The sequence below is a fragment of the Python bivittatus genome, unplaced genomic scaffold (assembly GCF_059951505.1).
Source record: "Python bivittatus isolate LINGU-HERP-01145 unplaced genomic scaffold, Pbiv_v1 ctg000980_np1212, whole genome shotgun sequence".
In the NCBI taxonomy this organism is placed as follows: Eukaryota; Metazoa; Chordata; class Lepidosauria; order Squamata; family Pythonidae; genus Python; species Python bivittatus.
The window spans coordinates 31,576,902-31,599,695 of record NW_028277125.1 but is presented as its reverse complement, the minus strand read 5'-3'; the positions used below and the strand labels follow the sequence as shown (position 1 = coordinate 31,599,695).

Genomic DNA, 22,794 nt, shown 5'->3' with positions numbered 1-22,794 from the left:
TTTGCCTTCAATCTTTCCATCAGGAGGCAATAAAATAAACCACTTCTGTGTTGTTGCCACGAAAATTACATAGGCATGTTCATGATGTTACCAGCAGTTGTTTTTTTTTTGAAGGAGACTTTTCTTATTGCCCACTTGACCTACAGAAGAGCTGTAGCCTCTGCTCCCTGAGACATTCCTGTCTCTATAAAGTAAAACATGTAAATGGCCAAGAGCTCCTATTTCCCATGAAATCTTGTGAGGGTTTTTTTGTTTTTGTTTTTGTTTTGCTAGGAAGGGGCACCAAAACTATCACCTGAGATTATACAATAGCATCCAGGGCTAGAAAAGATTGCCAGCTTTTGGTACATAAAATCAAGCTTACAGAAAAGTTGACTAGAAGAGCTTCCAAAGGAAAAACAAATCATTAGGAAATTCAGATCCTGCTCAGACTTTAAAACCATACTACTGTATCTAATTTACTTTATCTACCAACAGTGAATTAAATTACAGATAAACCCACTATAAGCATTGTTGTGTATATTTTAGAATTAACGGAAACTGGGGGGGGGGAGGGGAATCACAGGAAGCTACATAAAAGAATAGATAGTCAATTTCCTATCAAGGCTCTCACAGCTTGATTACTTATGGTTTTTGTGTGCCCACCAGTAATCTTAACATTATGTAAATAGAATAACTGACATCTGAAATTCGTTGTAAAATGAAGGTGTGTTAAATAAAATCCAGCAAATAAAACATTTGCTGGATTTTTTGCAAAACATAAAGAAAAATAACCCACCTTGGTTTTTGTATATATACAATGACTTCATGAAAATTCCTAGGGTCCATTGCACATAATATTTAGACTTCCACTTAGAGCCCTTGACCTTGGAAAAAAGGGAAGGGCCATCTAATTTTTATATTCATTCACATTTTCACAACACAGTCACTCAAGTACTCGTGGAATCCATGCTGAGCTTCACTGCAGATTACCCATCATTTCATTATGCTTCATTATGCTGATAACTGTCAGAAAGCATTAGAATCTGAGGTTTTGAGTAATAGGACTGAAATGGTAATTTAAAAACAATATCCTTTCTAGGGGATATAAACAGTGAGCTACATTTAGTTATAAAAAGGGAAAACAACTTAAATTATACCCTCAGTTTATAGGGAGACCCTTTTTTAATTCCAAAGCAATCTGAAGTGAACGTAGAGGTTTTAGAAAGAGACACTAATTTCCTGCAGCTTTTGAAAATGTGGAGTCTTTAGCCTAAGTTCCTCTTCTGCAAAGGATTTTACAAGGATATTATTTTATAATGTCATTCAATTTCTCTTTGTCTGGATAGCCCAAGGGACCAAATTATTCACTATCATTTACAGAGAGACAGATTTACATTAGGCTTTCAAGATAGATAGACAATATTAATTACCTTGACCCAATTGAGATTCGTAATACATTTTATCAAATAAGTATCTCTCCTCTATGCTAACATAACTCAAAGACAGACAGATATGACAGATAAATAGAAAGAAATAATATTTGGGTGATTTTTTTTCATTGCTGGTATACTCTGGGTTGTTTAATACTATGGTATGGTTTTACATGGTTCTGAGAGTTGATTTTAACCCACCCATTTTATTTTTATTTGACTTTTAATTGATTTATTGATGTTATTCTATATTTTAGCAAAGGCCAGAATCAAATTTCACTGAAAAATAAATTAAAAAATAAGGCATCAACATAAATGAAAATATCATTTTAAAATTGATGTAAATAGATATCATTCTCATATACAGAAGTACCTCATTTTCTAGAGAGAAGTACTGTAATTCCTAAGACAACTGAAAGACAAATCCTTTGGAATAAAACAGAATTGTGTGAAATCATATACATACTGTCTTCAATGTCATATTTTATCTATTTATTATAATTTGCCCTTACACTTATGTCTCTGTGCTGCTGGCAGTCAGCATTTTATTCTGACAACTCTAAGTAGTTAATTAGGCTATAATAATAACTGGCCAAATAGTCACCCCACTTTTATCTATCACCATATACATTTCAGTCATCAGTTTGCTGAATTAGTATCTGTATTGCTTGGAGATATTTTTTTCCATCACTTATGTGTAGGCTTCTTATGAGCTGTTCATGCCATGTCCATAGCTTAGTGTACTAGTGATACAGGTATGTGCTAGAATGCTGTAACTATATAAAACATAATGCCAGGCTCAAACAGACAGCTATTTAGTATATCCAAAATGCCAACAGCATAGCATTTTCAATGAGGATACCATATTAGAGATTCATTCTGCAGAAGATCTGAAGCCAGTTTGCATCATCCCAAAATTTACACATAGAAGAGGGCATGTGATTACCAAGAAGGGAACATTGCCAAGCTAACCCTGACAATTACTGACCCATGGCACAGGGATCAGTGAGTCCCATTTATTTAGTGGACCCTGAGGTAAATGGAGAGCAATATCCCCAGCAACTATCTCAGCAAAAATGATGACACATGGTCACCCTGCACACTGAGGACACCCTCCTCCATAACTATGCAAACTTCATTGTAAACAGTCCCTTCGCCTCCTCCTCTTTCATCACTGATCTCCACTGAGGGTTTGCAGTGTTCAATTTTTATGATCCATGAGGCTCTCATGTACACCCCTCACCAGCAGGAGCCTGCAAATTTAATCAGACTTAAACCGCCCACCATATGCTGCCAAACTTGCAGCCCTGGCATTCACATGAGATATCCACTCTCTGTCTTTCACTTAGGTTAAGCCATAAACATAAAATCTGTGCAACTCATTTAAAAAAGAATAAGTAGTGATTATAAGATTCAAAATTTTAAAAAGAGACAGATGCTTAAGCTATAGTCTGGATGATGGCAAAGCTGGTGATTTTTATGGTATGCACACTGCATTTACTAGGCAATGCATAAAATTAAGCTTGCAATTTTCTAATTTATCCTGGGGAATTATATAAAAAGGGCAGAACTAAAAAGAATTCTAGTTTCTTTCCCGCTAGTATAAAATTCAAACAAAACAAAAATAATTAAGGTCCACCTCTCTTGGTTTGGAAAGTTAAGATGTAGAAGCAAAGTAGCTATTACCGTAGTTAAAGCAACCACTATATATGGTACAAAAGTAGAAACATGGGAATAGCAAGAAACTAAAATAAATAATTAACAATACTAACGCCTTCCTCCCCTTCTGCAAAAACTGAAGGGAGAGTAATTTTCTACACATTCCAGGTGTTTTTCTCCAAATTACCCAATATTACTTTTTTTACCTAGCTTAATAGTGAACGGAAACCTGATTTTACAAGCCAGTGGAGCAGAGTGTATGTTTTTGCTAGAAGAATGGGTCTTAGATTCTATGTTTTATTTCTTCATTAGGGGGCCGTCACACTGAGTGATTACTAAATGCAAGGCTGAATGAGACTGCTGGGGTAAAAGACAGCATAATGAACAAAGAAGGTTCTTGATTATTATAGCTGTCAGCACACAAGAATTGGGTTTATCACCTGGTTTAACCAACTGGTAAGAAAAACTAAGATAAATGTGAAAGACCCTATGCTGTTTGTGTGTCTCTCCATTTCTTCTGGTTAAACAAGGTAGGTGAAATAAGCAGCTTTTTCTGAATCAGGTATTTAAATGAAGTCTTTCCGCTATCCCTACGATGCACCCTGATACAATTTTGAAATGCCAGCCTTGCCTGAACTTCTCTTTAGTTTGCATTTATTTTTGTGCCTGTTGTTTTGACAGAAACCAGCTCTCACCTAAACACTTTACTGTGTAGTGATGTGCCTATTTTTACTCATTTTGATACTGTTATTACTTGTAAACAAAAGTTTGTATTCATAATCCATTTAGAGCCATTACTGTGTAGTGATTAAGATGTTGCACTAGGCAAGTTCTAGCCACCCTCAGCCATGTAAGTTCACTGGGTGACTTTGGACCAGTCCCTCTCTCTCAGCCCAACCTACCACAGAGTGGTTGTTGGGTGGGAAGTGGGGGACAGGTCTTGCATTCCATTTAGATATAAGCACATATCAAATAAAAATGCTAATTCTAATCATTAATAGTCAAAGCATCTCCAATTTGAATGCTGAAATATGGAAAGAATACACTTTGTGTAAGTTGCCTAGCTTCTGAATTCTTTCAGGAACTTTCCCAAATCTGATAATCTATACCTGTTTTGACCTCAAAGAGAACACTTGCATGCTTGAAACACATCCAGTAGAAAGAGCCAGCCAGACTTGAAAAGGTGATTACAAATATATACATACACAAAACAGTTTGAAATGTTTCAAATTGGAATCATTTTACAAACTTCTACTCTCCAGATGTCCTGGACTTGAACATTATAATGCCAATTTCTGGTTGAACGAATTATGAAATTGAACAGAACAGAAACTTTATTGATTTAGTCATCTGACCATATCAAAAGTATAAAACCAGTACAAGTAAATACATACATACATACATACATACATACATATAATACTTTATAATACACACACACACACACACACACACACACATACACACACATCTATATATATATAAATAGAACAAATTCATAATAAGTCATCACCCCTGCAGTTAACTCCAATCTGATCTAAATAGTTTATCCTCTCCAAAATCACCTTTGATGTGAAGAGTCCAGTCTTACTAGTGATATGCAGGTTCATCTCCTGCAAAAAGTAAGACAATTTCTCCTGGGTACCCCAGTATTTTTTAGTTTTTAAGTAGGAATCTAAGTAAACAGTCCTTTCTGTTGAATATACAGCAGTTTGCAATCAAAGAAGATATGTGCAATGTCTTCAACAGCTGGTGCACCACAGATACACAGTCTTTCTTCAAATGGAACTCCATATCTTACCATGGAGTCTAGTTGCTCAAAATGAGCTCTTGAAAAAGCTCTTCTAAGATGTTGGGGAAGATTATGAAACTGGAAATTTGGTGCATTTTGAAGACAACAACCTGGAGAAAACTGTCTTAAAAGGTATTGGAAGATCAGCATAATCCCATCTGAAGCTGGATAGAGCTTAGAGTTGTCAGAAATTAAGAGTAAATGAGGAGAGTCCATCTCAGGAACACCTGCTTTTCTTGATATATTGTAGGATGATACTAGTTATAATAACCAGTCATTTGTCTGAGATTGTTTACAATAATGTTAGGGCTAAATCATTATGAATTTATACCTGACTGGCTTCATTATTCTTTGGTTTAGATATGCTTGGATGCATTGTTTAATGGAGAGTTATTCCTCATGGAATTTTATCACACACAACAGTTTTCAAAAAACTCTGTCTTTTGTGAATAAGTAGCCTGGATATTCTTGCCAGCACAACTGGTTTAGCTTATTCCATGGCTGTTTAATGCAGATATCAAACATATGTAACCCTCCAGGTAATGCTAAAAGTCAATTCTCAGTAGTTCAGCCAACATGACCAATGATGAAGATGTTGCGAGTTGTAGACTTCTCACCTTAGCCTGTGGGTAATATGTACTAGGCTCCCTGGCTGATTCTTCCCAAACAAGTCAGAGATTGGAAGCCAAGAAAAAACTACATTTTCCAGCTCTAGATGTTAGGAATGGATGTTTAGCTGTTCACATGGTTTCTTTAGCCTTTTTTCTGGAAACGTGGGAGCCTTTAAGTATGGTGCACTAGTGTACTGATTGTTCATGATGGGAAGAAAATGTAATGTACACACAGAAGGCCAATGTGTGGATTGGAGAAGAGGGATCCATAGCTATAGTTTCTTTTTGTCTTTTTTTGGTGCATATTTTATAAAGGTGATATATAAATAAAACTGACATTCGTATTGTTCTGACTATGCTGCAGGATTCTGTCAAGCCACACAGATAATAGAATTCTTTCTTCCAGGAATATAGTATACTAAGGAATAGATTCTAAAAGTATGTAACTAGAATATTTTAATGGTACTAAAGGCACTTTGTTTCTCTCTGCTTATCAATCACATTAGAAAAAGTTCACTTTCAAATGTAGAATGTGCATCCTTTCTAACCCTTACTCTCTCACCATTAAGTAAAGATGTTCAAGGTATTTATTTTTTTTCTCTCTGAAAGCTTAAGCACTTTTTCCCCTAGAATTCTGTGTGTATGTGTGTTTGTGTGTGTGCCTTTGAGTCAGTGTTGACTCCTGGTACATGCCTTGACAAGTCCCTGCAGTTTTCTGAGGTGGCAGAAGTGGTTTGTCCTTGCCTGCTTCCTAGGGCTGAGAGAGAACGACTGGCCCCAAGTCACCCAGCTGGCTTTGCGCTTAAGGTGGAACGAGAACTCACAAGCTCCTGCTTTCTAGCCTGGTGTCTTAACCACTACACCAAACTGGCTCACTCTCCTAGATTTAGGGTTTTCTTTTTGGTCAGTTTCACCTTGATAGCTTTTTACACAAAAACTGCTATAAATTCTCTTTACTAGATATTGGGGATTGAATGTGGATCATTTTGCAGGTAAAGAAACTAGTGACTATCTAAGTCTATCTACCGTACAGAGCAACATTCCTAGTGACTACTTGGATATGCCCATGTAGTTTTCCTGGCAATGGTTTGCTACTGTCTTCTTCCAGAGTGTTTTTCAGTGGCATATTTTAGTCTTAGTTCTGGGATTTTTTTGGCAGACTTCCATCCAAGTACTAATCAGGACCAACCCAGCTTAGCTGTTTCGGGATCAACCAAAATCTTCTAGAGGCTGCAACTACTATTTCCATTCAAAAGAGACTGGCTGAAAGAAATAATCTGCTGTGGACAGAACTTGCAACCTGGCTCCAAGATAAATATTTTCCCTAAGATCCAGTACATGGGCAGCAACTAAAGTTGTTATTCCTTTGCCTATCCATATCCTGCTCTTTCCTTTTCTTGATGCTCTTCCAGCTCAAATATTTTGTCTTGTCTATTGAGGAAAGGAAAGAAGGGAAGGGAAGGGAAGGGAAGGGAAGGGAAGGGAAGGGAAGGGAAGGGAAGGGAAGGGAAGGGAAGGGAAGGGAAGGGAAGGGAGGGGAAGGGAAGGGAAGGGAAGGGAAGGGAAGGGAAGGGAAGGGAAGGGAAGGGAAGGGAAGGGAGGGGAAGGGAGGGGAAGGGAGGGGAAGGGAGGGAAAGGGTCAGCAAACTATGGCTGACTTCTAGAAAATCAAACCAGACCTGTAGTTGTATTTATCAAAAATCTGAGATATAGTTTTCAAGTTTTGTTTAACAATTTGCAAAATATATCTATTTTCAACTTTTTTAATAAGCTATCTTATACAACCAGGTCATTATTCTCTAAAGCTTCATTCATTCTATTTATCCTTTCTTCAACTTCCAATCCCTCAAATTCTTCCAACTTCTAACCACATTTCAGTGGGTTTGGAAGTATCTCCTTTTTATTGTGGCAAGGCAATTAAATACAGACTAGCTCCTGGCATGTTTAAATGACATGCTTTTCAGAATTTGGCTATTCTCAGCACTGTGAATTGACAATTATGTGGTCGGGGAGCTAAACAAAAGAACACTAATGTTTCCTGATAGTTAGGAATTTTAATCCAATCTTTGGAATAGAAATCAGATTTGAGAAAGATGACACACAAACAACAAGGGAGCAGAGAACCAATTTGGAGCAGGTTTTGTTGTTTAAATTGAGAGAATAAGAGTTGGGGAGAAGAAAGACATAATAGTTTAAAGATGAAGTTGGCTAAAATTGGAGTATAGCTTAAAAAGGTATAGACATAACCCTTTGGAAAATATGTGTAGGATCAAAAAATATACTTCAGGTCATATTTGCTTTGACTGTGGATCCTGAAGAAACCCTGAAGGGGAATCAAGGATCTTTGCAGTAAAACTTTTTTTTTTTTTGGTCTGCGCTCAGTCATTGCTGACCCTGCAGTGACTGCTTGGACGAGTCCTTGCAGTTTTCAAGGCAATTGTTTTTCGGAAGTGGTTTGCCAGAGCCTCCTTCCTAGAGCAGAGCCCAGCTGGCGAGCGCAGGAGGCGGGTTTCCGTTGCTTCGCGCCCTTTTCGGGTGCGCGCAGTTTTTCGCACTTACCGGCAACTGCTCCCAACTCCTTTTTTGCAAGGCGCCGCCAGCATTTTTCCTCCCACCGGAGTGAGAGTACCCATTTATCTACTCACGTGAGTTTTCGACCTGTTGGGTTGACAGGAACTGGGGAGGAAACAGGAGCTCACCCTGTTTAACGCGAAGGCTGGACTCGAACTGCTGAAGCGTCAACCATTAAAAGCAGTAAAACTAGCTTTCACCAATGTGGTATTCTCCAAATTTGTTAAGGCTACAATTTTATTATAATAATGTAATATGTAATGGTGTAATAGCCATAAAGAGTTAAAACTGATCTAGAACCCCAGCTATAGAACAGCCAAGTTGGTTTTTACAAAAAAACTGAGACACACCATAAAGTCTTTCAGATAAAATCTGAAAATCTGAAGGATTTGGTTAACCTGAGCTTGAAAAGATATGAGAATACAAAGCTACATAAAGATTTCCAGGAAACAGAAAGCTTCCAAAGAAAGATATAGTGACAAATTGTAATTCAGTAACATGACACATTGGTTTGCACAACAGAATTTCAAATGCATTTGTTTTCTGTTTTTTTAAATATCAGGGTAAGAATCAGGGTGGAGGGTATAAAGGTTCTAATTAAACAATATCAACATGTTACATTTAAGAAAGGGCCAACATAATCAGAGTCAAAAGTTTCACAGAGTGAAAAAGTTTGCCAGCCACATCCCTATGTGCCATACAGATAAACAAGTCACATTCAATCAGAATATAAAAATAACTATACAGGAGCATTTGATTAATTAAAAAAAAAAATCTGGTCAGTTGACCAACTCAACTAGTAGTGTCAAATAATAATTCAGCATTCTTAAATCATTATATTCAATAGTAAAATGAACGTAAATAACAAAAAATTACTTTAACCAATTAACTATCAAGAAGTCTGACAGTTTTGCTAAAACATCTTTGTTAACTACTACCACTAAACTATTTTTTTTTTCAAAAATGACAGTGACAGTCAATAATGCTATCAACAATAACATGTGAAGAATTCAGTTATTCCTATATCTAGGACCTGTTATAAGCTTAAAAATAAGCTTATAATTGTAATTTTAGAAAACTGAAACAGAAATAAAAGGAAGAAAATAATTTTTAAAAATCAGTTTTTCAAATTTATTTAAAAGCAGCTGTACTTGGCAGATAGTAAGGTGATTTTTAAACATGATCACTGTTAGCAGTTTGATTAAAGCTACTAGTTGCAAACTGAAAAATTCCAGGCAATCATTAAATGGCAGTGCAAAGAAAAAGAAAACTTTTTAATACCACTTAGTGGTTGTCTGGATTTCTGTAAAAATAAAAAGTAAAAGTGGACCAAGGAAAAAGGATGGGGAAGTTGCTCAAAGGGGAAAAGTGGAATAATGAAGAGAAATAGATTATGTGAGGGGGAAAATGCATATTAGAAAATGCTACAAAAGATGAAATGAGAGATATAATCTGTAAATAGAAGAAAAAGATAGTTATAAAGAACCTAAAGAGCAAGACAGTGAAGAAGCATTAAAAATGCAGAATGATTTTTATGGGAACAAAAAGTTGTTTGAAAGTGAATTAAGAGAGTTAAACAAGCAGCTTCCAGCAGAGTGAACTGAACTAAAAGTAATAATAATAATCTTAAAAATTGATTTTGGTTGAGACTAAAAGGTGGGAATGAAATGAACACTATGAATATTAGTGTCAAGAACAAAAAATTGATGGAAAGTCAGAAATATTACTCTTACTTTCTTTAAGCAAAGAGAAAGGCACTAAGTCTGAATGCACAAACTGTAGGAGGTGGAAAGGTGTTTGGCAAAATTCTGATTAATGGGTATGAGAAGTGGCAATAAGCAAGGTTTGGGAAATACAGGGTGTATTTATACTGAGCAGGGAGGTATGCTGAATAGTTTTGCTCTTTAGCAGATCATTGAAAGATATAAGAATGTGAGAAAGTTTATTGTATGTTTGTTCATTTAGGGAAAGCATGTGATAAAGTGAATAGGTATGAATTATGGGGTAATTTGAGCGATTATGGAATTTAAGATTGGTTGCTGAATGTAATGAGAGGAATATATAATGAAAAGTAAAGTGTGCATAAGAATAAATAGATAAATGCTTAGTGAATGGTTCAGCACTGAGCAGCAAGTAAGACAAGAATGGGTGATGTCCATTAGTTGCTTAATGAATTTACAGTTAAATATATAAGGCCCGTTCATGGTGACATTAAAGGTATCTTGGTTGGGGATAAGAATGTATGTATGCTTTTGTATACAGATAATACTCTGTCATTGGCTGAAAATGGAATGGCTTGCAGTGAAAGTTAGACTCTATGACACATATGTGAAAATTAATGTATCAAAGGCCAAGGTAGTTGAGTTTGGCAGGGAAAACAGAAAAAGACTGCAAGTAGTTCTTTTTGCTATTTATAATAGCAAAAAAATAGAGCAAGTACTGGAGCAAGTATACTGGATACTAAAAATAGGTAAATGAATGGAGAAATTTTAAAATGCGTGAAAGGTGGCAGAAAGGCAGTTGGTAGTATGTGATCTATTGTGATACCGTGATTTATTGTGAAGAATGAAAGTTGAAAGAAGTGAAAATGGCTGTATGTAAGAACATGTTTTTGCCCATTTTGTTATATGGTAGTGAGTTACTTGTGTCATGAAAAAAAGTTGAATGCGGTGAGAATGGGACACTTAAGAAGCATATGGTAAAACAAGAAGACACCGAATGAAAAATAAATGGGCTTGGATACAAAAATGAGCAACCAGTATGAAAGAAGTATATTGAAGTGAGAATGGTCCTATAAAGAGAATGAAGGACAGAAGCAAAAAACAAAGGTATGAAGGAAAAGTAAATGAGTTGAGCAGAACAGGAAGAAGAAAACTGAACAAGTTTTGTTGGATAGAATTGATAAGATTCTGAAAGAGTGGTAAGAAATTTAAAGAAGAAAAGTCAATATAGGAATCAATAAATGGATGTGATGGATGCATTGCAAAGATAGAAAGATATGGAAAAGTATAATTAATGGTGCTGATGTAAATTAGATTTACCTTTTCTTTTTCTTATATCCTGCCTTTATTCTATGCCTTAAAACAGCTGTTTAACTTTCTTGCCTTACTATTTCTTACTCCTTTTCAGCATTCCACAAAGTGTTGCTTACTCCAGAATCTGTCTGCCTGCATTTAGTAACCACAGAGGATGTAAGGTGGTTCTGTTTCTTCTTTTCTGGAGTGTCTCACTTGCTTCCCAAGGAGTGTTGAGAAATATAGCTACCTTAATGCTACAGACATGAACTAGGCCCAGTAGAAAAACTACATTTTGGAGCATTTGTTGCATTTGACCTGCAGCTGTCACAGCATAATACATTCCTATTCTGTCCTCTGCAGCAACAAAGGGTATGTGTAAAGGAAAAAGTAGATGAATGTGAAGCATGGTGGGTAACAGGCAGAAAAATGCTAAAGCCTAACCACTCAGGACTGAATTGAGCAACATAACCTTGTCCGGATTTGTCCCATGAGCTCTGCTTGGAGAATATCCAGAAACATCCCTATGGATTAGTACAGTTTAATTTCTTCTGGCTAAACACCAGTCTTGCTTTGACCTTTGTACTGATCACAGCACTAAGAAGTACCTCATCCAATCTCCATTTTGGGGAATATCAGACTAATTAAACTGGCTGTTTTATGAAAGAAACAGCTGAATTTTCCCATATAAACACATGAGCTGAATTCTTGTTATACAGAACTGCAGCATCAGTGCTCTTGCTCATAAATTGAGTAGTCCAAGGACAATGAAATCATTGCCCTTGTGACATGAGCATGCTTTGAGTTCCACTTCTCTGCGCCTGCTTGCTACTAGCATTCTTGACAAATTAAGATGTAATCTTCTCTCTTGCGACTCAGCATGTATCCTCAAAGTTTGCTCTCCTCCTTGAGATTTTAAAGGCAGGCAGGCAAGCAGGCACACAGACATAAAGCAGGCAGTGTACAGTATGTGTATTAGATTCAATTCATTGTAGTAGGGATACTGAACTTGGCATGACAGGAGCTTTTCTGGCTTGAAAAATAGGGGAACTTCTATTACTCTCGATAATACTGAACGATAACTTCCAGGAGCTTAGCTAGCACACGGTGATAAGAGTATCAAAGAGCTATAGTTCAGCCACTTCTAGAGAGCTAAGTTCCCTGATGTGATCTAGAGAGAAAAGGACTCTTTTATGTATTGCAACACCTATCAACCTTTACAACAAAAAAGAACTATTCTGGTGAATATTTATGGTGCTACAGCTCTTGGTATACACACACATACATACAAAGATTGTTTGTTTAGCGTTTATAAAACTGCTCAAAAACCAGGTGGATTAACCTTGCCTCCTTCTGTGCCAAATTCAAGGTGCTGCTTATAACATATAAATCCCCATATGGATTAGACTCTTCCTAACTGAAAAATCTTCCATTAGTAAGTACCTGTGAGCTACAATCACTAGATAAGGGCATTTTATGAGTGCCATCAGTGAAAGATGCTGATCTTCTGAAGCCCCCTGATCAGAAGAAAATGGTGGTATCTGCAGTTTACCATGTTGTCACCAATATGATGGCTCAGTCCGATCACATCATCACAAAATTACTGCCATCACGTACTTGCATCCTTCTGTCTCACACATGCAATTTGCATCATTTGCATGATGCAGTTGTCATACACTTGTCATCATCTGCCCTCTTGTCTCTTATGTAGATACCTTTAGACCTGTAGCCCCAGGCCACATTCAGCACTCAAGTCATCTTTTTATAGCCCTTGAAACCCTTTGGAATCATGACTGTTAAAAATTGATGGTACAGTTCCTGGTCATTTTGAAATGGGAAACAGATGAAAGCTGTAATCTAACCACTAGGGTCAAGAGGATGCTTTGCAAACTGCATAACATGATTCCTGATGCAGTGCAGGAAAAGCCTTTTCCAGGACTAGACTCGAAGATTTAATTTTTTTATTAAAAACATTTGTCTCTCACATACCTTCTTCAGAGTTTTAGGCAGCTCACAAGAAATAATACAGGTGAAACTCAAAAAATTAGAATATCGTGCAAATGTTCAGTTATGTCAGTAAGACAACTCAAAAGGTGAAACCAATATATGAGATAGACGCATTACATGCAAAGCGAGATATGTCAAGCCTTACTTTGGTATAATTGTGATGATTATGGCATACAGCTTATGAAAACCCCAAATTCACAATCTCAGAAAATTAGAATAGTGTGAAAAGGTTCAATATTCTAGGCTCAAAGTGTCCCACTCTAATCAGCTAATGAATCCATAACACCTGCAAAGGGTTCCTGAGCCTTTAAATGGTCTCTCAGGCTGGTTCAGTAGGAATCACAAGCATGGGAAAGACTGCTGACCTGACAGTTGTGCAGAAAACCATCATTGACACCCTCCATAAGGAGGGAAAGCCCCAAAAGGTAATTGCAAAAGAAGTTGGATGTTCCCAAAGTGCTGTATCAAAGCACATCAATAGAAGGTTATGTGGAAGGGAAAAGTGTGGAAGAAAAAGGTGCACAAGCAGCAGGGATGACCGCAGCCTGGAGAGGATTGTCAGGAAAAGGCCATTCAAAAGTATTGGGGACTTTCACAAGGAGTGGACTGAGGCTGGAGTTAGTGCATCATGAGCCACCACACAGACGGATCCTGGACATGGGCTTCAAATGTCGTATTCCTCTTGTCAAGCCGCTCCTGAACAACAATGTCAGAAGCGTCTTACCTGGGCTACAGAAAAAAAGAACTGGTCTGTTGCCCAGTGGTCCAAAGTCCTCTTTTCTGATGAGAGCAACTTTTGCATCTCATTTGGGAACCAAGGACCCAGAGTCTGGAGGAAGAATGCAGAGGCACACAATGCACAATGCTTGAAGTCCAGTGTGAAGTTTCCACAGTCTGTGTTGATTTGGGGAGCCATGTCATCTGCTGGTGTTGGTCCACTGTGCTTCATTAAGTCCAGAACAACGCAACTGTCTACCAGGAGATTTTGGAGCACTTCATGCTTCCTTCCGCAGACAAGCTTTATGGGGATGCTGACTTCATTTTCCAGCAGGACCTGGCACCTGCCCACACTGCCAAAAGTACCAAAACCTGGTTCAATGACCATGGGATTACTGTGCTTGATTGGCCAGCAAACTCGCCTGACTTGAACCCCATAGAAAATCTATGGAGCATTGCCAAGAGAAAGATGAGGGACATGAGACCGAACAATGCAGCGGAGCTGAAGGCCGCTATTGAAGCATCTTGGTCTTCCATAACACCTCAGCAGTGCCACAGGCTGAAAGCATCCATGCCACGCCGCATTGCGGCAGTCATTGCTGCAAAAGGGGCCCAAACCAAGTACTGAGTACATATGCATGCTTATACTTTGCAGAGGTCCGATATTGTTCTATTTCCAATCCTTGTGTTATTGATGTCATGTAATATTCTAATTTTCTGAGATTGTGAATTTGGGGTTTTCATAAGCTGTACGCCATAATCATCACAATTATACCAAAGTAAGGCTTGACATATCTCGCTTTGCATGTAATGCGTCTATCTCATATATTGGTTTCACCTTTTGAGTTGCCTTACTGACATAAATGAACATTTGCACGATATTCTAATTTTTCGAGTTTCACCTGTAATTACCTTTTTATACTAGAAAGAGGTTAACAATAATGAGCTGCATTTCCTGATGCTCCTAAATTATTTTATGCTTCAAAGGTTGCCACCGAACTATAATTCTTACTATGCCAAGAAATTAATGTTATTAAATATATGAATAATTAGCCTATATATTATATTAATTTATTCTGTTGGTCCAGCCTCTCAGTTCTGGCCTCACCTGTTTTTGTAGTATGGTCTTTGGGATGTAATTCATATGGCTCTTGTTCATATACCTGTGCCTCAGAGGCAGTGAACTTACCATGTAAAAGTAACTGAATGAATCAGCTTTTATGTTAAAACAGTTGGTAAACTTTACTCATTAGACGGATTAAGCAGCCAGACATAAAACCAATTTAGAGCTACCACAAATCAACTTTTACAGAACTCAGTTTCTTTCAGGGTATCCCCCCCCCCCCCCATTTTCTGTTTTAAATAAGATCTACAAGCCTACAATTGCTCATTATGCACCCTTGAGGTATTTATATAGTACAGGTACCAAAGCCATAAAAAAAAAAAAAAGTGGGAGTGGAGAGATGGCGCTCCTGTTCTCACTGTTGACCTACATACTGTCACTTAATTGCAAACTTCATTTTCTGATGTGTGCCAGGAGAAAGAACCTGGTACTGACATGCTGTGTTGACTTGTTTAAAAGGGAATTGTTACTGAATGTTCCTGTCACCAACAAGACATTGTTCACAGGGAGATGTTCATCTCTGGGGAGTGTTCCATGTATAAATTATTGAAACAGCAGAAAAAGGAAGAGAGGAAAAATAATAAATAAAGTCATCTGACTTACGAGTACAGGGCATGGAGGCAGCGTCATTTTCTGCTCGGAAAAAGCCTGGATCACAGGTGCAAGAAGTGGAGCCTTCCCAGATGGAGAAACTGTGAGGTGGGCACTTGGCACAGGCAACTTCTGTTGAGAAGGCTTTGTAGTATCCAATCTTGCAAGCTTAAAGAGGGGGAAAGGGGGAAGAAAAATTAGCTGAACTGGATAATAAAGTGTTCCTTCATTTATTCATATGAGGATCCATGGACATTTTCAAAAGGAAATGAATAATTACCACTTAACCAGCCAAGTAATGAACTAGCCATCATGACCTTGATTGCAAGCTGCTCAACTGGGAGATACGATTTTAAATTCAGTGAGAACCTTTTAACAAGCAGGCTTACAATAACACCTATAATCTTACATATGTAGAAATCTGGTTGGAAAAATGTCATTTTGTTATTTGCGTACACTGAAGGTACATAAAGAAAATCTTTTGAACAGTGGTCCACAAATGTGTATCTGAAGCAATTTTAGACAGAAACTAAAGATAAAAATTATTCAGCACTAAGAGCCACTGATAATAGAGAAACTTATCTGGGATAGGTTTTTATAAATGGCAAAGATCAAACGAAGAGTTTGCCAATATTTATAGCTCACTTTAGTGCCTCTAACTTTACCATCTGGTCCAGGTACAGACAACCTTTTTCACTCAAAGGCATATCTGGAATTTTGACCAGATGTGATAGGCATGCCCAGAAAATGGCTGTTATAGGAGACTTGTCACGCACAAAACAATGAGTAAGGCAGTCACACACACCCTTTTAACATAAAATAATGTTGGAGCCTTTGTGGAGGCTCAAAGGTACAGTATGCCTGCAAATCAACATGAAGCTAGAAGCTAGTGCTTTGTTCTGAAACATGCCCACTTCCCATTATTTCCAAACAGTCTTGGAAATACCTAGAGTCATCATATCATCAAGTCAGCTACCTAGAGTCATCATATGAGATAGCCAGCCATGAGGTATCTGGAATCACACCAATGCCCTAATACACCAGTGCTGCCTCCCTTGACTTAGCTTGTATTTAGTCATTTCTTATTCTTGTACTTCTATAATAATCAACATACACTTCCAGTTTTCCTCCTATTCACTTTCCATCCTGTCTATCATATCTTCTGTTCATTGTTTTACACTAAAGTAACTGTCACCATCAAGCAAAACTTTAAATTCCCCTCTAGGGATTTGTTTCCAGAATTTTCTCAGCACTCCCCTGCAACATTTGTAAAGGGGCAAGTCACTTCAACCTTATTAACCAAAGCCATTTATGGAATCTGTTTAAGGAGTCTACCTTTACAAAGTGTGATGCAATGTCCATAAAAATCAGTATGAGATTACTTTTGCCTTTGCTTACTTTATCACGACTAAAGAATCTTATAACACACAGCTCTAGTGACTTAAGATTTCTGCTTGCAGAGATTGCACACATTACATAATTATATAGGGTTCAGTTTGCAAGATGAATTTTGGCTTTGCTTCAAATGACCATAGGGTGTTTATTAAGGTCAAAAACTACAACACTAGCAAGCACACATAGTGGGTTCAAGCTCAACTCTCCATATAAAATACAATAGTTCCTGAACCCAAATACAAACCTACTGGCTACAGCCCATCATTTAGCCAATTGCATCAGACAATGGCAGTTTATATAGAAAGAATAGATCTCTTTTGTTGATGATTTAATGAACAAATATAATATTAATGGATTCCATGTGGCTAGAGTAAAAATAATTAAGTATTTCCTCAAACACAGTTAAAATGTTGTGCTTAAAAGAAAGAAGCATATAAATACTGGTAGGAAATTTTTAAGAATTTTGGAATGTCCAGAAATAATAGAATAACTGAAAATGCCTAGACTGTATTTAGCCAATCTAAATTTAGCCACGGGATTCCACTGCATTTGAAAAATTGCTTCTGGAGTAGGAAATACTAGAGTGCTGTGAAAACACTAGACCTAAATACCTGGATTACCACTACCTTATTCCAGGACATTTTTTCAGCTTTCAAGTCTAGTCAAGAACTCCGAAATTCCCCTCTAATTATTATCAGTATCTCCTGCTTCCTGGGGAAGATGGCAGACTGAAGACACCTCTGTGTAAAGTGGAGCCGACATCTGCAGAATTTAATAAGGAGCCGATTAACATATTGGCTCCTATGATCCTCTCTGGATAAAAGAGAGAGATGGTGAGATTGCCCAAGCTGTTTCTCCTTACGATTGTTCCTTTTCCTCATGGAGAAACTGCAAAACAGTGATCTCAGGTGTATGCCGGGGGGGGGGGGGAGGAATCAGAAGGCAGGGGATTTCTCCATAATTGCACAAGCCACAAACAGAGCCTTTTTTTAAAGGACACTAAGTTCATACACTTCCCTTGCTAACTACCTTCTAATTGCCTATTAACTGCTTCAAAGAAGTTAGACACCTGCAAAGTGATAAGGCTGGAAATAACCAGTGAGTGCCTTCAATCCTTAATATATGAATATGAAGATTTAGTATTACAAATTTTAAGAACTTAAACAGCAAAAAGCAAGACAAGGTTTTGGTTATAGAAACCTTTTAAAAGGATTAAGGGCTCAGAAAGTGTTGGGAACTGGACTTTGAATATTAAGACTCTGAAATTACTCTTAAAGAATATTTTGCATGTTTGTAGGAAAGAAATTGTTTTGAGACTGAAGACATAATATGACAAGTAATTTAAAATGGTGTTTAGAGATATCTTTGAGCAACTGCATTGGGATAATGAATCAATTATGTCAGCTACGTTGTGATTTTCTGAGAACAGTTTGTTCTCAGAAGATGTCATAAAACAAGATATGCAGCAAATTTACCTAAGGAAAACATGGATGAGAATCTGAATAAGAACTTTTCACCAGATATAAAGAAAAAAAAATGGATGAGAATTTGAACATTAAGAAGGAAATAAAAATGATAATCCTAGAGAGCAATTGGAATAATCTCTTTTTGTTGGAGTCACAAGAGAGATTGTTTAAAGTATTGAAGAAAGTTCCAAGAAAGGTCAACTACCATCTGAATGGATTACAGAGAAAGACTGTTCTGTATAGAAGAAAAAAGGAATATAAAATCCATTTATTCGACCAGGGATAAAATGGAACATTTTGTTATTCTGGCTAGTTCTTTTTGGATTTGCGGGTATCTTAACTGAAAAAAAAATGTGGTACACTGGATTTGTTTAAACTTAAAAAAGGTGTTTAAATTCTTTCCTTTATTGTTATTTTATGTATCTTAATTTCAGAGTACTCAAATTGGCTTTGTATTTAATTGTCCTTTTACTTAATGTAAGGAAGTTTTATCTTATTTTCTTTAAAGGAGAAACTATTTCTTTCTGTTATGCTAAATTTCAATCTTTTGTGGATTTACTAATAGTTCAGAGTTGAGCGATGGAATGTTTATCAGAATGGGATAAGTTGTTATTTAGGATAAAAATGTTGTGTTTTGGAGCTTGTCTTTTGTAAAGAAGAAATGGTCTCTTTGTTATGTTAAATCTTTCTTTTGCTTTGTTTATATTGGGATAGTGGGACCATTTTATGTCTTTTAAATGGGATTTTGTTTTAGCTAGGAGTGGAGATGTGGAATGCTGAATTTTATATATGTTAACTAATGTTAATTTTTTAGGGCTCTGTTTGGACTTTTTGCTGAGAATTGGATAGAAGAGGTTACTTATTTGATTTCCTTATTGTCAAGAGATGGGTGATGGGATGAAAAATTGTAGATTGGCTACCTAAAAAGAGGTGAAGAGATTATGGAATTGTTTATTCTTGTCATGATGCGGGTGAGAAGTCACTTTTTTTAGGGTGAGGGTTTTTTGTTTTGTTTTGTTTTGTTTTCTTATAATGTTTTTTCTTCTTTGTTTCTTTCTTTTTTTTTTGCTTGTATTTTTTTATTGTCCTATCTAAAACTCTAAATAAATACTATCAGTATCTCCCACCCAAGTACCAACAAGCTGATCCTACTTAGCTTCTAAGAGCAGCCAAGGACAGCTAGGTGCTGCCACCTGCAGTTTGCAAATTATCTGAGCAACCTCCTCACTGATAATCCAGATGGAACAGATAAGATTCACTGGGATCTTCAAGGTATCTTATCAATAATTTTGCAGAATTATGATATATTTAGATGTATTCAAATTTTCTCAAAGTCTTCCCTCAAAGGAAGGGAAAGAATTTGAGGAGGGAAGCGCTAGGAATCTGAGCCCCATTTACTAACTTCTTGCTCTGTCCTCCAAACATCTTCCTTGGACTTAATATGTTTGAAAAGATCTGCAGAAAAATAGTACAAAGAATGTGTCCATTTTCACACAGAAACTGAAATGTGCTTTTTTCTGCTTCTCTCACATTATGATACATGCAGATCATGTTACTAAGAAAAAGAAAAATGGAACAAAGCCATTTTTCAACAGAATGTACATTTTAGCAAACGTAGGTTTTCCATGCAGATTATAGACTAATTTAAGCAGAAACACATTCAAGATCATCTGTGACAAGAGCCCTTAAGTCACTTTGGAGCTTTGCCTGCTGTATTTTAGTCCAAGTGATTTGAAAGGGCTGAGCCCAACATTATTCTTTTCTGGCTCAAAAGAACTCCCCCACACATACCTACTCTTTGGAAAGCTTTTTGCTTTTTCCTACATATTAATCCCAGATCATTAATTTTTTAGGACCCAAGGAAAACTCTCTAAAACTCTCTCGCTGTCTCTCTCTCTCTCTCTGAAACATGCAGCAGTTTTATTTCAGCTGTGGAAAATCACATAACCAAATTCAGAGTGTCTTCATTTTCCTTATTCATGCATCCCAGCTCTTGGCATCCTACTCTATTTGCTAATCCACTACATTAATTCAACATTTCTTTACATCTTGACAGACTTTTATGTCACAATTTAATCTAATTCTTTGAAGGGTTCCCCCCCCCCACCTCTCTTTTTCTGACATAGAAAAATAGCTAAGGTCTTTCAAATGAAACAAATTTAAGATATTATACAGTATTTTTGCATTTAACAAAGTGGTGAAAGCAAAAAGCAAAGCTACATAGATCCCAATTTCCTGAAATCTTTATTGCACATTCAAGACAATTCTTCATTCTTTTCTTTTACTTGGGAGGATTTTCTGGAAAAGACAGTGCATGAATGGCATCTTTACATGGCTCAAAGAAAGATGTATTCTTACACAGATTGCAAAAGATGCCATTGTAAAAAGATTAGGTCACATGAGCAACGCAAACTTTGAATTCAATTCCCTTAGCTTTGCCTTAATTAGTTCTTTCTGTTGGAAAGACACAGAGAGTGAACGGGGCCAAGGGGAAACAATTTTTTATTCAGATCACACATTGACATGACAAGGTTATTGTGGAAATATAATTGTCTTCAAGATTTTACAATGGAAGTACTGAATCAGAGAAAAACAAAACTGTAACACCTGTGCAGACTCCCTGATCTCTTCCAGCATATAATTTTATTACACAGAGATCTCTTTTAAAATAAAATAATTAATGCACTTTACTCTGGGCTACACTGTAGGCCAGCTGGTGGAATTCAGTTGCCTCTCGGGGCAGTCACATCAACATAATGGCTTCAGTTCAAATACAGTTATACACAGATTGATGTTGTGTGACAATATGTGTCTCTTGTGCCAGTGCTGAATATGGGAAGCATATACAGTAAGAATATGCTATCCCATTGACTTTAAGAAAGTAAGCTAATATCAGCCAAGGCATCTGAACAAAGGACACTGAGGTATATCATTTAGAGGTGTGTTCGTAAATATGTATGTATTTATTTATTCCTTAATTCATTCATTCAAAATATGTGTAAGCTGTTTCTCACTGTAAAAATCCCACAGGGCTTACAACAGTCATATAAACAATAATATAGAATTAAAGCACAGTAATTAAAAAACAAATCTTACAGACAATTTGTAGCTGGAGAAGGCCAGCATAAAAAGATAGATAGATAGATAGATAGATAGATAGATAGATAGATAGATAGATAGATAGATAGATAGATAGATAGATTTTTTTAAAAAAAGAGAGACCTCAAAAACACCAGCATTTAAATAATGCATTCAAATATGCCAGGATTGGAACTGGTACATTATAAAGGGAAGATATTTCATAGAACACTGTGAAATATATTGTGTAGTTATATGTTTATATGAAAATATAGAGAGATTTGATGTGCATATTTTGGGTAAGGTCTGCTTCATAAAAGCAACATGAAACAGACTTTATCTTCCAAAGGTTTAAACTGTTTATATCTTTGTTTTGAAAATACCAAGCACAATATGCAGAACTGTCCAAAAAAAATGCAGTATATGCAAGTGAGCAAAAAAAATTAAAAAGGCTCAAGTAACTTACTTTCTCGCAATTGTCTGCAGACAAAAATGGCAACATCATCATCATCATCATCAATAACCAAAAATCCTTTGGCACTGTGTTGCTGAATTTTAGAGTGATGATCTTTTTTTTTTTTTTTTTACAATATCAAGAGTACCTCTACTTTGGAAAATAGCTGCAATTTATATGTAAGAGACACTCGACAAAATGAAAAGCTATTTTTATTTCTTGTCCCTTTACTTTTTCCCCTCTCTTTTGACAGATTCTCAAATTATAGCAAACCCACATCTGCCACCCGCAAGCAGAAAGCTTCTTCTTAGTTCCTTTTTTGTTATTATTACTGTCTCTGAACAGATTTCTGGGTGTTAATTATGCAACTCAATTATTTGTTGCCCCACACCATGACCTCCCTCAGTAAATATACAGCAATTTTAGACCCAAAAGCTCATCAGGAGTCTTTTTGACAAGCCATCTTAGGCTCTTTTAACCTCTTTTAAAGTCCTTAATCTCTTCCTAAAACAAAACTATAGATCTGTCTTCACTATCCTTCCCCCATATGTTGAATGCCTTGTCTTTTATTTCCTAGTTCACTGGTAGCATATAAATAATTTTGGAGAATATTTTAACATAATTAATAAGAGTCTTCTAAAAATTACATTTTTTTCCTAGTTCAATCTAGTTACTCAGTGCAATGCCTTAAGGGCGATATAGATCCTTAGTAGCCAAAAGGGGGAAAAATAAAATGAAAAGAAACGGTGAGCTGTTATTTGCAACCTATAGATTTCAATTCAATGTACCAAACTGCCAAATAAAAACAGATGCCTTTCATTTTAGCAGTGCAAATGCTCTTTGTTTGTTGGTATGTATTCTGTAAGGAAGATACAGCCCCAATAAATTACAAAGTATTTTGTAA

General features: G+C 36.6%; 1 protein-coding gene across 6 annotated transcripts in view; it reads right to left on the bottom strand.

Moving 5' to 3' along the window:
- EPHA4 (EPH receptor A4) overlaps nt 1-22,794 on the bottom strand; it is a 389,379-nt gene that overhangs the window by 86,079 nt on the left and 280,506 nt on the right. For all 6 annotated transcript variants that reach the window (XM_088132608.1, XM_088132609.1, XM_088132606.1 and 3 more), the window contains one exon: nt 15,510-15,665. In XM_088132608.1, the coding sequence (XP_087988734.1) occupies nt 15,510-15,665 (156 nt within the window). The remainder of the gene's footprint in view (nt 1-15,509; nt 15,666-22,794) is intronic.